The sequence below is a fragment of the Canis aureus genome, chromosome 18, assembly GCF_053574225.1.
Source record: "Canis aureus isolate CA01 chromosome 18, VMU_Caureus_v.1.0, whole genome shotgun sequence".
Classification (NCBI taxonomy): domain Eukaryota; kingdom Metazoa; phylum Chordata; class Mammalia; order Carnivora; family Canidae; genus Canis; species Canis aureus.
Genome location: NC_135628.1, coordinates 869,795 through 882,652, shown reverse-complemented (window position 1 = coordinate 882,652; position 12,858 = coordinate 869,795). Strand labels below are relative to the sequence as shown.

Here is a 12,858-nt window from a genome sequence, read left to right as displayed (position 1 = left end):
ACGTGTTGTGCTATTTTTCGTAAAGACAGGAGGTGTGAGATACAGCCACATTTTCATTTTGGAGGTGCTATCTCAACATATCCCACACCTCTAGGCCTCTTAACCGTCACTAAAATGACAGGCCCCTGAATTTTCATCTGGTTTGTTACTAACCTTGTGACACACCTGTGCCCTAGCAAGGCCTCTAATAGACTTGCAATCTCCTGCTCAACCAAGCCAGTCAGCATGATATAATCAATACAGTGGATTGACATGATTTCCTGAGGAATAGTGAGACTCGAGTTTCTAGCAGTTCAGGTTGTGTAGAGAGCAGAGAAGCTACAAAGTGTACTGCTGTCCTTTCCGGGTGAAACCAAGTGGCTTCGGGCGCTCTTTACTCCTCTTGCAGAAGAAGGAGCATTCATGTCCTTCCAAGGTACATGTCCGTGACTCCAGAAGTTGGCCAACGGACGACAGTTATAATCAGAACCAGCCGCCGATAAAGTTTCATAATTCAGGTGTCATTCTCCAAGATCGACTTACCTTTGGCACAAGCCAAACAGGTGTTATAGAAATAATTACATTCCTTATCTTTTATATGCTTGAGACGAATATTAGAACTGCCTCCAAGATATCCAGAAGGACTAAATGTGCACTTGGAAATGAAGAAAAATCATTTGTCTCTTGCAGAAGACTAGGTTTTAAGACTTTTCTCACCATAAATTCTAGAGGTCAACAGGGAGGCTCCAAGTAGAACGGAAACGATTTTGTTCTGAATTGTATTTTCTCTTACTCCCTAAGATTTGTCTCTTGCAGAAAAGATTGGGTTATAGACAGGGAAGATCCAGAAGGCGGTAAAAATTCTCCCACTAAAACCACTTCCTCAGAAAAACTGAATGGGAAGTCATCAGAGAGGGAGAAAATCCATGAGAGACAAACTGAGGGGCGCTGGAGGGGAGGTGGGGGGACGGGGTAATTGGGTGACAGGCGCTAGGGAGGGCGCGTGACGTGGTGAGCACTGGGTGTTACAGGCAACTGATAAATCATGGAACTGCACATCTGAAACCGATGGTGTACTATATGTTGGTTCATTGAATTTAAATAAAACAGTGTAATTTAAATTTTTAAAAAAGGGAAAGCTTTCTCAAATATCCACTGCCCCCCTCCAGGACCTCATTAGATCCTCTTTGAGAGACTCTCAGTTCTCTTCCATTGTACTTTTCATCCTTTTAGCTAATTTTAGTTACTTCTAACTACATATATATTTCTCATATTCTATTTTAAACTCACTTTATAAAACCTTTGTGCTTAATTGAACCACAGTATATACGCACGGATGCTGTATGAACATGTGTGAAGACGCACCATGGACTGTGCAACATTTTCTGCCAACTCGTGTGAGATTACGGACAGTCCTGATGTCGGTCCACTTCCCGTACTACTCCTGTAACTTTTTAAGATAAATGATTATATAAATGAAAGACTACATTTCCTCCAAGCTAAAAATACCCAACCTCCTCAATCACATGGTATTCCATCTTCTGCCTTTAGCAATGGAGACTCTTTCTTTTTTTTTTTTTTTTTTAAGATTTTTATTTATTTATTCATGAGAGACAGAGAGAGAGACAGAGACACAGGCAGAGGGAGAAGGAGGCTCCATGCAGGGAGCCTCAGGTGGGACCTGGGACTCCAGGATCACACCCTGGACCGAAGGCAGGCGCTAAACCGCTGAGACCCCAGGGATCCCTGGAGGCTCTTTCCAAACCCAGGCCCAGAGAAGTGAGTCCAAATGGAAAGCAGCCATCTCCTGGTGTAGACATGCCAGACGGTGGGGCTGCTGAAGTGGCTAGAAACTATAGGGTAAGTTATGACCTGCATGGAGCAGGGAGCTCCAGATACATGCATGGGGTCCCCTGGGGTCTGTGGCTGAAGAGCAAGCTCTCTATGCATACAGAGGGACTCCATGAAGCCTGGTGGGGAACAGCTGGGGCCCTCTGAGCCAACCGGAGATGTTGGGGTTTGCCGGTGCTGGGAGTTGTTGCAATTCCCACCAGCAGGAGTGGAGAGACTCGCTGAGACCCCAGAAAAACTACGCCTTAACTGTGGCTGCTACAGACCCTGCTAACACGACCCAACCCTGAGCCCCAACAGGATCACGCTGACTCGAGAGCAGATGAACTGCCTGCTTTCTAAAATCCTCAGCGCTAAAGGATACGGAAGTTAACAATATGGTAACTCGAATTACATATCTAAGCCACGATAAAACATCGATACAGGCAGAAAGACGCAAAAAAAATGTGGCATATGATCTGGAGAATAAACAACAGAAACATCCCCCAGGTGACAGGTGTTGGCGTTAGCAGGACGCGGACACACCCTCACAGCCCCCGGGAGAGCAAATAGATGGGGAATCTGGGGGAAGGAAGAGGCCGCCGTGGAAGGCGAACACACGGATGCTCCGAACCGGCCGTGGAGTGGGTGCGAGGTTTCCACTGAATGAGCGGAGTGGCCTAGTGGACACCGCGGGAGAGAAGGCCGGAGCCCGGGGGCACCCGGACGGCGCCGAGTGGGGCCACTGGCCTGGCCCGCTCAGCACCTGCCTGGGGAATGAGAGGCTCCATCCTGGCACCCGGACATGCGGGGCCGGGTCATCCTCTGTCGCGGGCACAGGTCTCCGCGCTCTACTGCACAGCGTCTTGGGACACGGAGTGGCTCCCACTCGGTAGATGCCAGGGCACCCGCTCCAGGGCCACGGACACCCCAAGGTCCCCGCCAGGGCCAAGTGCCCTCTGGGAGACCCGTGTCCCCAGTGGAGCCACAGCTCTAGTGAATGAGAACAAGCAGGCCCCTGGGGTTTGGGCCGCTCCAGAGACAGCCCTGTGGTCTGGCTCACACACCGCTGACCGTTGCCGTGGGCCTGCGTCCCCCCAGAGGGCCGGGCCCGGGAAGCCGAAGTCATCGAGTCCCCCGTCCGGGTGCACGGCCGCTGGCACCTGTCGTGCTGGGAGCAAAGCGGTGGAATGATCGGTGGGTGCTGAGTGCGAGTTCTGGCTTTGCTGGGCCTCGGAGCCACTCTGCACGGCCAGGTGGCCTCCCCTCCAGGCGCTGCCCCGTGCGTGGGAGAAACGGGCCGGCTGGGCGGGCTCAGCGGCAGGGCCCTGGGGCCCGGAGTGGGCCTGGGACATGGGATCTAGAGTGGGGCCTGGAACCTGGGACCTGGGACCTGGAGTGGACCTGGGACCTGGGATCTGGGATCTGGGATGTGGAGTGCATCTGGGACCTGGGACCTGGAGTGGGACCTGGGACCTGGGACCTGGGATCTGGAGTGCATCTGGGACCTGGGACCTGGGACTTGGGACCTGGGATTCGGCCGGCCTGGATCTGGAGTGCATCTGGGACCTGGCACCTGGGGCCTGGAGTGGGCCTGGGACCTGGGATTCAGCCGGCCACTCACCTACCCACACTCCAGTCATCGTCCCATTCCTTCTGCTTTCAGGCCAAATTCCAGACATATTTGATAATACGTTGAAGACAGAGCTCCAAAAACACTATTTTAAAAACAGAACCAAAACGCTTTTTTCACATATTAAAAAGTCAACACAATTCCTTAATTTCATTAAACACTCAGTGTTCAAATTTCCAGGTGTTCCTGAGAGACTTTTATTTTTACAGTTCATTTGATTGATTGGAGATTAAAAGGAGAGTCACATTCACATGTAGCAATTGGCCTTTCTTTCTCTTTCTTTCTTTCTTTCTTTCTTTCTTTCTTTCTTTCTTTCTTTCTTTCTTTCTTCTCTTATTTTTTAGAGAGGGAGAGAAAAGAGGGGGCAGGGACTGAGGGAGAGGAGAGTGAACCATAAGCAGGGTCTGCGCCCAGCACGCGGCTCCATCTCACTGTCCTGAGATAAGGACCTGAGCTGAAATCCAGAGTTGAATCCTTACTGGGCCCCAGGTAGTCTGTTTTGTTTTTTTTTTGTTTTTTTTTTTTTAAGATTTTATTTATCTATTCGTGAGACCCAGGCAGAGGGAGAAGCAGGCTCCCTGCGGGGAGCCCGATGTGGGAATCAGTCCCTGGACCGGGATCACGACCTGGGCCCCAAGCAGATGCTCAACCGCTCAGCCTCCAGGCCTCCCAGTTATTCTGTTTTTAAAATCCCTTTTAAATGACAGGCTTTCTTGTCCTGCCTGTCCTGGTCCCCTCCTCCTCCTCCTCCTCCTTTTGCTCTGCCCTTCCTCCTCCCCTTTCTCTTCTTTCTCCCCCTCTCCCTTCCTATTTCTTGTCAAAGCAATTGCATTTGTTGTCCTGTAGAGGTTGATTCCAAACTCCGGTTTTTGCTGAAATTTTTAAGGTGCAAATCTGATTCAGAGATTTGTGTAAACAATTTTTTACTTGTGGAATGTGTCACCTACTCCGGATTTGGTTCACGTGTAACTGAAGAATCACGCTTCTTGGGGGGGGGTGGGCATCAAAAGGCCTCAGCTTGTTGGTTACTGTGAGGGGAGGGAGCTGCACCCGAGGGGTCTGAACCTTCAGATTATTTATACACAAAATGTCTATATTGTTTTCATCAAGAAAGACGGAGTTAAATCAAACCGGAGATCTGGTCTTCATTTTGTGGTAGATTTCTAGCTCCCCTTAGGACCTGATACGTGGGGCGCCCCAGGGGGCTCAGGGGTGGAGCCTCCGCCTTGGGCCCAGGGTCCAGGATCGAGTCCCCTGTTGAGCTCCCTGCATGGAGCCTGCTTCTCCCTCTGCCCGTGTCTCTGCCTCTCTCTCTCTGGGTCCCTCAGAAATAAATAAATAAAATCTTTAAAAAAAAAAAAAGAACTGATATGTGGTGTTTTCCTCTCCCCACTCCCACTGCTGCGTCCATGAGCAACATGTGTTTGTTTGACGGCAAAATATTAGCCCTGGAGACTGGTATTGACAGAAGTGTGTTTCATCTTTATTTAGTAACTCGATCTCCACAAGACCAGAAGGAATATGATTTCACTTGATACCAGTGTCACCTCAAACTTGGACAGCAAAGGTACTTGGGCATTTGTAATGACTTTGTGCCCCTTCAAGTGCATGACGGATTCTCACTTTTGCTTAAAGTTCATTAGGAGCGACCTGTCTCACTGCAGGCAGAAAAATATAATAATAGCGGAGGCCGGCCCGCCTGGCAGGGTCATGGAGCAGCAGGCTCCCTCCTCTCTGCTCCCGGAGTGGGACGACCTGCCCTGGCTTCAACTGGCAACTGCTTCAGCACCAAGAACACACAGATGCCCAGTGCTGATTAATTTATCTTTGCAATATTTGTTTTTTGTTACTATGCCCTGGAGCTGGAATGAACGGACATACGCGTTGATTTCTAGAAACTGTGAAATTCATGATAAGGTTTATCATGAATATGGTTTCTTTCTTTGGTTTTTTAATTAACCTAATGGAAATATATCATTTCTCGTGTGGAAGAAATCTTGCGGTTTGGCAAAAGCAGAGCAAAAAGGCAATGTTTCATCTGGCCCAAAATGTTTTTCCGGACAAGTCAACAACTTCATATTCTTCTTACCCATTGAAATTTAGAATTGTGTTTAATTTTCATGCTTTTAAAACATGTACTGTTGGATAGCAGTAAATCATGATTCCTCAAAATCATGAACTTGAAGTGTAACAAAAATCTGCCTGTTACGACCGTTCACAAAGTGATGAAGAAGACATTTTTGTTTCTTCCCCGATTTTGAATTTGAGATAATTTATACTTTATATCGTCTATTTGGAGGTGAATACAAAGACAAAACACGACCATTACAATTATAATTTAGTCAATGCTTTGAATCGTCACCAAATCTAGCAAAATTATGATATATGACATTGCTAACTACCTCTAAGAAAAGAGACATCATCAAGCAGGGTGGTGCACAGATTCCGGGAGTCAGGACTCCATTACACCTTTTGGATTCATTTCTTCCACATTTGTAAAAGAGCAAAATTCTATTAAAAAAAAAAAAAAAAAAACCAAAAACCTCCTAAACTTTCAAACTTCACTGACAAGTAACTGCTTTGCTAGTAACTAATGCTTTCATCTATTACTGAAAAAATGGGACACCTTAGTTCTGATCTTGCACAAAAACTTGGTCTCAAACTAAAAGTTTGAGAGTCTGAACAGAGGACATCCTTGGGGGAGAGAGATTTGGAAATCAGGACTCGCATTCTGTGTTAAGATCGGTAGGAACTATTTAGAGTTAAATAGTTCCGTGTTATATTCTGATCTCCCAGGCTGACCAAACCAGAAGCTTCAGGAGAGTGACTTCCTAAAGCCGGTCCTTGGCCCCTGCTCCACCGCCGTCCGTCGGTAGCACAAGGCACTTTCCCCAGAGACGGCTGAGGACCAGCCGGTGTCCTCTGCAGGTCCCCTGGGTGTTGGCCGCTCTTCTGAGAAACATGAGTGAGTTTGCTGGCAGCCCTAGGTGGGCTGGGACCAGCCGGCTCCCCGTCGCGGGGCCTGTCCTGCCAGGGAACGGATGCACACTTAGGGCAGCACAGACGCCGGGCAGGTTGGCCAGAGAAGGGGGAGCTCAGCCTTCACTCTCTGCCGGGGGGAGGGGGCCGGGCGGAAGGCCTTCCCGAGAGGAGAGGAGAGGAGAGGCCCTCTCATCAGCTTCACCTGCCCGCCCCCCACTTCATCTCCAGAGCCCTGCGACCGTCAAGGGGCCGCTCCTGAGGTCCGGAAGCTCCAACAGCTGCCCTAATCCGCCTCCGGACAAGGAGCTGTCTCCAGTGCTGCTTATTTTAGAGAATTTCCTCGGCCTCTGCTGCCTGAGCGCAGCGCTCCAGGCCCCTCCAGCCTCCAGCGGACTCTGCTGACCCCCTCCCCCCCCACCCCCCCGTGAAGGCCTAGGGATCAGGCTCACAAGCTCGCTCTCCTCCCTCCCTCTCTCCCTCCCTCTCCCTCCCTCTCCCTCCCTCTTTCCCTCCCTCTCCCTCCCTCTCCCTCTCTCCCTCCCTCCCTCTCTCCCTCTCCCTCCCTTCCTCCCTCTCCCTCCCTCCCTCTCTCCCTCCACCTCTCTCTCTCCCTCCACCTCCCTGCCTCCCTCCCTCCCTCTCCCCCTCCCCCTCCCTCCCTCCCTCTCCCTCTCCCCTCCCTCCCTCCCTCTCCCTCCCTCCCTCTCTCCCTCCCTCTCCCTCTCCCCCTCCCTCCCTCCCTTTCCCTTCCCCTCCCTCCCTTTCCCTTCCCCTCCCTCCCTCTCTCCCTCTTCCTCCCTCCCTCTCCCTCTCCCCCTCCCTCCCTCTCTCCCTCCACCTCCCTGCCTCTCTCCCTCTCCCTCCCTCCCTCTCTCCCTCCCTCTCCCTCCTCCTCCCTGCCTCTCTCCCTCTCCCTCTCTCCCTCCACCTCCCTCTCCCTTCCTCCCTCCCTCCCTCCCTCTCCCTCTCCATCCCTCCCTCCCTCCCTCCCTCTCCCTTCCTTCCTTCCTCCCTCCCTCTCCCTCTCCCTCCCTCTCCCTCTCCATCCCTCCCTCCCTCCCTCCCTCTCCCTCTCCATCCCTCCCTCCCTCCCCCCCCCCCACCACGCGGACGGGCGTCGGGCTGCAGGGGTTTTGCTGGTTCCCTCCACCCTGTTCAACCTGCTTTTCACAGTGAGATCGTGTCCCTTGGTAGGGGGGGGGCAGTAACCCCAAACCTCCTGGAGCCGAGGTCGGGCCAGGCCGAGGCCGACGTCTGCCCTTTGGCACGACCCGGGCTCCCCGCGTTGCTCAGGGAACAGGCGCGCCCCGGGGGACCCTCGAGAGCCCCGCCCCCGCCCCCCCCCCGACCTTCCCTGACCCCGGGCTGCGGCCTCCCCGCCCCGCGGCGCCCGCGCTTCCCCCGCGGTGGGTCCCGGCGCCCGGGAGGTCGCGCCGCAGTCGGGCCGCAGGTCGGGGGGTGGGGGCGGGGGGGGCACGAGGACCCCGACGGTCGGCCCCGGAGCTGGGGGAGCGAGGGCCAGCGGAGGGGGGGAGGGGTGGGGGAGGGGCGGGGCCGGGGGGGGGGGGTCGAGAGCGCAGGGACCCGGGGGCGGGGGCGGGGCGGGGCGGGCTGGGGCTGGGGCTGGGGCTGGGGCTGCGCGGCGAGTCCGTCTGGCAGCTTCTACTGAGCAGCTAATAGTCTAACAACCCGGCTTTGATAAATCTGAACTAATTACCCCTCTTAATTAAAGTCTTTAGCGGTTGTTTCACTGTTTTGGCAAGAAAACAGGAGAGACCTGCAGGCTGCAGCGGCGAGCGGCGCGGAGGGGAGCGGCGGTTAGCGCTCGAGGCCCCGCGGCGCTCGGCCTCCTCCTCCCCCCCCCCCCGCGCGGCCTGGGAGCACCGGGTGGGGGAGCACCGGGCCGGGGAGCACCGGGGGGGAGCACCAGGTCGGGGAGCACCGGGTGGGGGCGCAGGGCCACCGGGAGCACCAAGCCAAGGGGAGCACCAGGTCGCGGGGGCACAGGGCCACAGGGAGCACCGAGCCAAGGGGAGCACCGCCCGGGGGAGCATCAGGCAGAGGGGAGCACGGGGACACAGGGAGCACCAGGTCGCGGGGACACAGGGACACAGGGAGCACCGGACCCAGGGGAGCATCGGGTCAAGGGGAGCTCCGGGCCACAGCGACTCACCCCAACTCACCCCGAGACCGTGGCTGGGGCACAGCACCTGCTGCGCGGGAGACCAGCCCATGCCCCACAGCTCCCGTCTCTGCACTTCACCAAAGTCATAGCGGCTTAAAGAGACTATCATTCGTTCTCAGCGAATCTTTCAGGTGGGACAGGAGGCGGTATGGACCGAGGGCGGAACTTGGAAGGACCACGGAGGGATGGGGGAGCCAGACCCTGATCTAGCCGAACACGAAGATCCCCGAAGCTTGTTGATTAAATAAGCGTGTTCCAAGTATTTATTTCCAAGTCAATGAATCAATTTTCACGTGCAAGAATCAAAACCAAAATTCAAATTCATCCATATCGAACCCCCTTTCCCTAGTGTGTACGTGTGTGTATGCACTCACGAATGCGGAACGTGCCTTCACAGGCACACACACCTATGCGTGTATATATAACATACACACCGTGTCTTGTTACCTCAGGGAAAGAGGAAATGATAATAAACGATCGGCAGGCATCTGGAGACGGCAGGAGAACACAATGGAAATATATACAACAATAAAATTAAAATGGTGCAGCATTCCCGGGTAGGATAATACAGATCTCAATAAATACAGTAGAATTTTGTTTTTAAAAAGCAAAACAAAACAAACAGCATCTCTCCACCAGAGATGAAGTCTTTCCAAATCAAAAAAGAAAAATCAGAAACAAAACCCCGAATTTTCTCATGATTGTGAGTGCCTCTATAGGATATAATACACAAAACCATGTAGCAGGTGCATGCAAGAGGGGAAAGGCCAGGAAATGCAGAGGCTTCCCGTCTGGGCGCTGCCACGTGGGGCCCAACACGCCCTGGGGCCTGCAGACGCGGCGGGGTCTGCAGGACCAGCTCTATCCCCGATGCCTCCGTAGTGGGGACCCCAAAGGGGCTGGGAAGGGACTTTGGCCTTGATCACTGATGGGCCGGGTGGAGGCCGGGCTGCAGGGGCCCAGGGGGCGGCAGTGGCGGCAGCGGCGGAGGCAGGGTCGCGGGCGGCATCTGCTGCAGAGGGGGCGACGGGTTGGCGCCGGGCTCCCCGGCTGAGGCGCGGGCCAGCCCCAGGCTGCTGTCGTGCAGCTTGCGGACGTGCTTCTTGAGGTCAAAGTTCCTGCAGAAGCCCTTGCCACACGTGGGGCAGGTGAAGGGCTTCTTGTCGTTGTGAGTGTGCATGTGGAAGGTGAGGTTGTAAACCTGGTGGAAGGCCTTGTTGCAGATATTGCACTTGAACTGCTTCTCCCCGCTGTGGGTCAGCTTGTGGTTTTTGTAATTCCCTGCAACACAGACGACAGGGCGGACATGGGAAAAGAGCTGGAGAAGAGAGGAGCCGAGGGTGGGACGGCAGGGAGGAGCTGCCGCGGGCGCCGCACCGCACCGGGCTGGCCGCTGCCCTCAGCCGAGGCCGCTCCTCCGCGCTCTAACACGGGTTCTTAACCCAGCTTTCCAAAGGGAGAGCCAGGCGAGGAGGTCCCCCTCCGGGTCTCTACCGCGCCTCTCTGACCCTACTCATCGCAACCCGGCAGGAGCCTGCGCGGCGACACACGCGCCAGTAACTAGCTGCACCTCAGAAAACAGTTTTCTAAAATATCTGGAAAAGACTAGAACTTTCGTGGAAGCAGGGCCTCCTGGGTTCTATACCTTTTTGATGAAATCCTTTGCCACAGAATTCACACACAAACGGTTTGTAGCCTGCGTGTATTCGGGTATGTGTGTTTAAAGTGGAACTTCTGTTGAATGCTTTGCCGCACTGGTTACATTTGTGAGGTTTTTCCTAAGAAGGAGGGAAGAAAAGCGGGGCAGGTATAAGGTATTTTGTTATTAAGTGGGGTCCTGCAAACTCACAAACAGTCATGCGGTCTCTCGTGCGTTTAAGCAGAACAAAGGCAAAACCCCAAAACCCTGGCGTCTCCCCCATGCAGCTAGCACATTCTAGACCTCACGCCGAACGAAGAGTGAGAGTTTGGCCGCTGTCTTCCTACAAACCGTTTGGAAGGAAGCGGGGTGAAATTGAGACAGACGAACACACCTGGGTGTGAATGATCTTGTGCCTGCACAGGGTGCTGGCCTGCCGGAAGCCCTTTCCACACACTTTGCAAACGAAGGGTCTGGCTCCTGTGTGCACTGGCATGTGACGGGTTAAGTTATAGTGTGCGTTAAAGACCTTAAAGTTAAAGACAAGGAGAACAGTTAGCCCGGCAAGCACTTTGAAACCAAGCCGGGCACGGGTGCGGGGCGCGGGGTGCAGGGGGGGCACGTCAGGAGGTGACCTTATAGCAAACGTATACAAACAATAAGAAAATAAAATGAGATTTGAAAGGAGGGAGGGAAGGAAGGAAGGAAGGAAGGAAGGAAGGAAGGGAAAGGAAGGAGGGAAAAGGAAGGAAAGAGAGAAGAGAGGAAGGGAAGAGAGGAGGGAAGGAAGGAAAGAGGCAGGGAAGGAGGGAAAGGAAGAAGGAAGGATGGAGGGAAAAGGAAGGAGAGAAGGGAAGAAGAAGGGAAGAGGGGAAGGAAGGAAAGAGGGAAGAAAGGAGGGAAGGAGGGTAGGGAAGAAGGAAGGAAGGAGGAAAAAAGAAGGAAGGAGGGAAGGGAAGAAGGAAGGAGGGAAAAGGAAGGAAAGAGAGAAGGGAGGAAGGGAAGAGAGGAGGGAAGGAAGGAAAGAGGTAGGGAAGGAGGGAAAGGAAGAAGGAAGGATGGAGGGAAAAGGAAGGAGAGAAGGGAAGAAGAAGAGAAGAGGGGAAGGAAGGAAAGAGGGAAGAAAGGAGGGAAGGAGGGTAGGGAAGAAGGAAGGAAGGAGGAAAAAAGAAGGAAGGAGGGAAGGGAAGAAGGAAGGAGGGAAAAGGAAGGAAGGAGAGAGAAGGGAGGAAGGGAAGAGAGGAAGGAAGGAGTGAAGAAAGGAGGGAAGGAGGGAAGGAAGGAAAGAGGGGAGAAAGGAGGGAAGGAGCGTAGGGAAGAAGGAGGGAAGGAAGGAAGGAGAGAAGGGAGGATGGAGGGGAGGAAGGGAAGGAGGGAGAAGAAGGAAGGGAGGAAGGATGGAGGGGAGGAAGGCGGGAAGGACGGGGCCGTGCTACTTGCCTTGCCACACACTTCGCAAGTGAAAACTTTGGGCTTGGCGTGGGGGGAGCCGCGGCTGAAGTCGGCGGCCTTGAAGGCGATCTTCTCCGACAGCAGCTGCGCGCTCTCCTTCACGTAGTGCTGCAGCTGGGCCTGCGACAAGTCCTTGAAGGCCACCGCCGCGGGGAACTTGTCCGCCGCCGGGCCCCCCAGCTTGTTCCTCTCGGCCAGGTAGGTCTTGGGCGGGGCGTGCAGCGGGGAGCCGAGGAAGTAGGAGGCCACCGGGTGGATGTTGAGGCCGGCGGCCGGCGCGCAGGGGCCGTCGCCGCGGTTCAGGTAGCACAGCGCGCCCATGGCGTGGAAGGACGAGTGGTTGACCACGCGCGGCCGCACCAGCCTGTAGGGCGGCAGCGGCAGCGCGTCGCGGGCCAGGTCGCCCTTGAGGCTCAGCGCGCAGTGCAGCAGGTCGCCGCAGCGGAGCGCGGGGGGCGCGGCGGGCGCGGCGGGCGCGGCGGGCGCGGGGGGCGCGGGGGGCGCGGGCGCGGCGGGGGCCTCGGGGCCGGCCTTGCGCGCCTCGGGGCCGCCGGGCGCGCCCTTGGGGCCCGCGTCGTAGGCCACGGGCACGAAGGGGATCATGCAGGGCACGGGCGGGCCGAGCTGCAGCGGCGGCTTGGCGTCGGGCTTGGGCGCCGCGGCGGGCAGCAGGGGCGGCGCGGGCAGGGCCCTGGGCTCGGGCGTGCGCGCCATGATGCGCTCGATGGAGAAGGCCAGGGGCTTGGCGGCGCCCGCGGGGCCCGTGCGCATCCCCGCGGCCGCGTCGGGCCGGCTGCCGTCCATGGCGGGGCCGGCGGGGGCCGCGCTGCGCCTCGGCGGGCGTCACGGAGCCGCACCCGCCGCACCCGCCGCGCCTGCCGCCCCCGCCGCCGCCGCCGCCCGGGCCCCGGCCCCGCGGGCTCCCGCCGGCCCATCGCGGGGCGCCCTGCGCTCGGGGCCCGACGGCAGCCGCCGCTCCGCGCCGACCGGGGCTGCGCTGCAGAGGCTCCCGAGCGCGCGAGGTGCTCTACGCCGCGCAGCCTCGCCCCCGACAGGCGCCGCCAAAACTTTTTTTTTTCCTCCGCGGCCGCCGAGCACTTTCCATTGGCCCCCGAGCTTCCTCCGCCCCCAAGAGGCGGGGGCGCCCCGGCGCGCGGC

General features: G+C 56.0%; 1 protein-coding gene across 1 annotated transcript; it reads right to left on the bottom strand.

Annotated features, from left to right (window-relative positions):
* Nucleotides 1-8,950: 8,950 nt before the first annotated feature.
* On the bottom strand, nt 8,951-12,504 carry FEZF1 (FEZ family zinc finger 1). The gene is made up of 4 exons (XM_077855942.1): nt 11,689-12,504; nt 10,643-10,777; nt 10,255-10,387; nt 8,951-9,890 (listed from the first exon to the last, which is right to left on the bottom strand). The coding sequence occupies exons 1-4, from the start codon at nt 12,502-12,504 to the stop codon at nt 9,532-9,534; spliced, it is 1,443 nt and encodes a 480-aa protein (XP_077712068.1). The 3' UTR covers nt 8,951-9,531.
* Nucleotides 12,505-12,858: the final 354 nt, after the last annotated feature.

Coding starts and splice junctions, on each gene's coding strand:
- FEZF1 (XM_077855942.1), bottom strand. CDS start 12,504: ATGGACGGCAGCCGGCCCGACGCGGCCGCGGGGATGCGCACGGGCCCC. Junction 10,778..11,688: donor CTTGCGAAGTGTGTGGCAAG/GCAAGTAGCACG, acceptor TTTAACTTTAAG/GTCTTTAACGCACACTATAA. Junction 10,388..10,642: donor ACAAGATCATTCACACCCAG/GTGTGTTCGTCT, acceptor CCTCCTTCTTAG/GAAAAACCTCACAAATGTAA.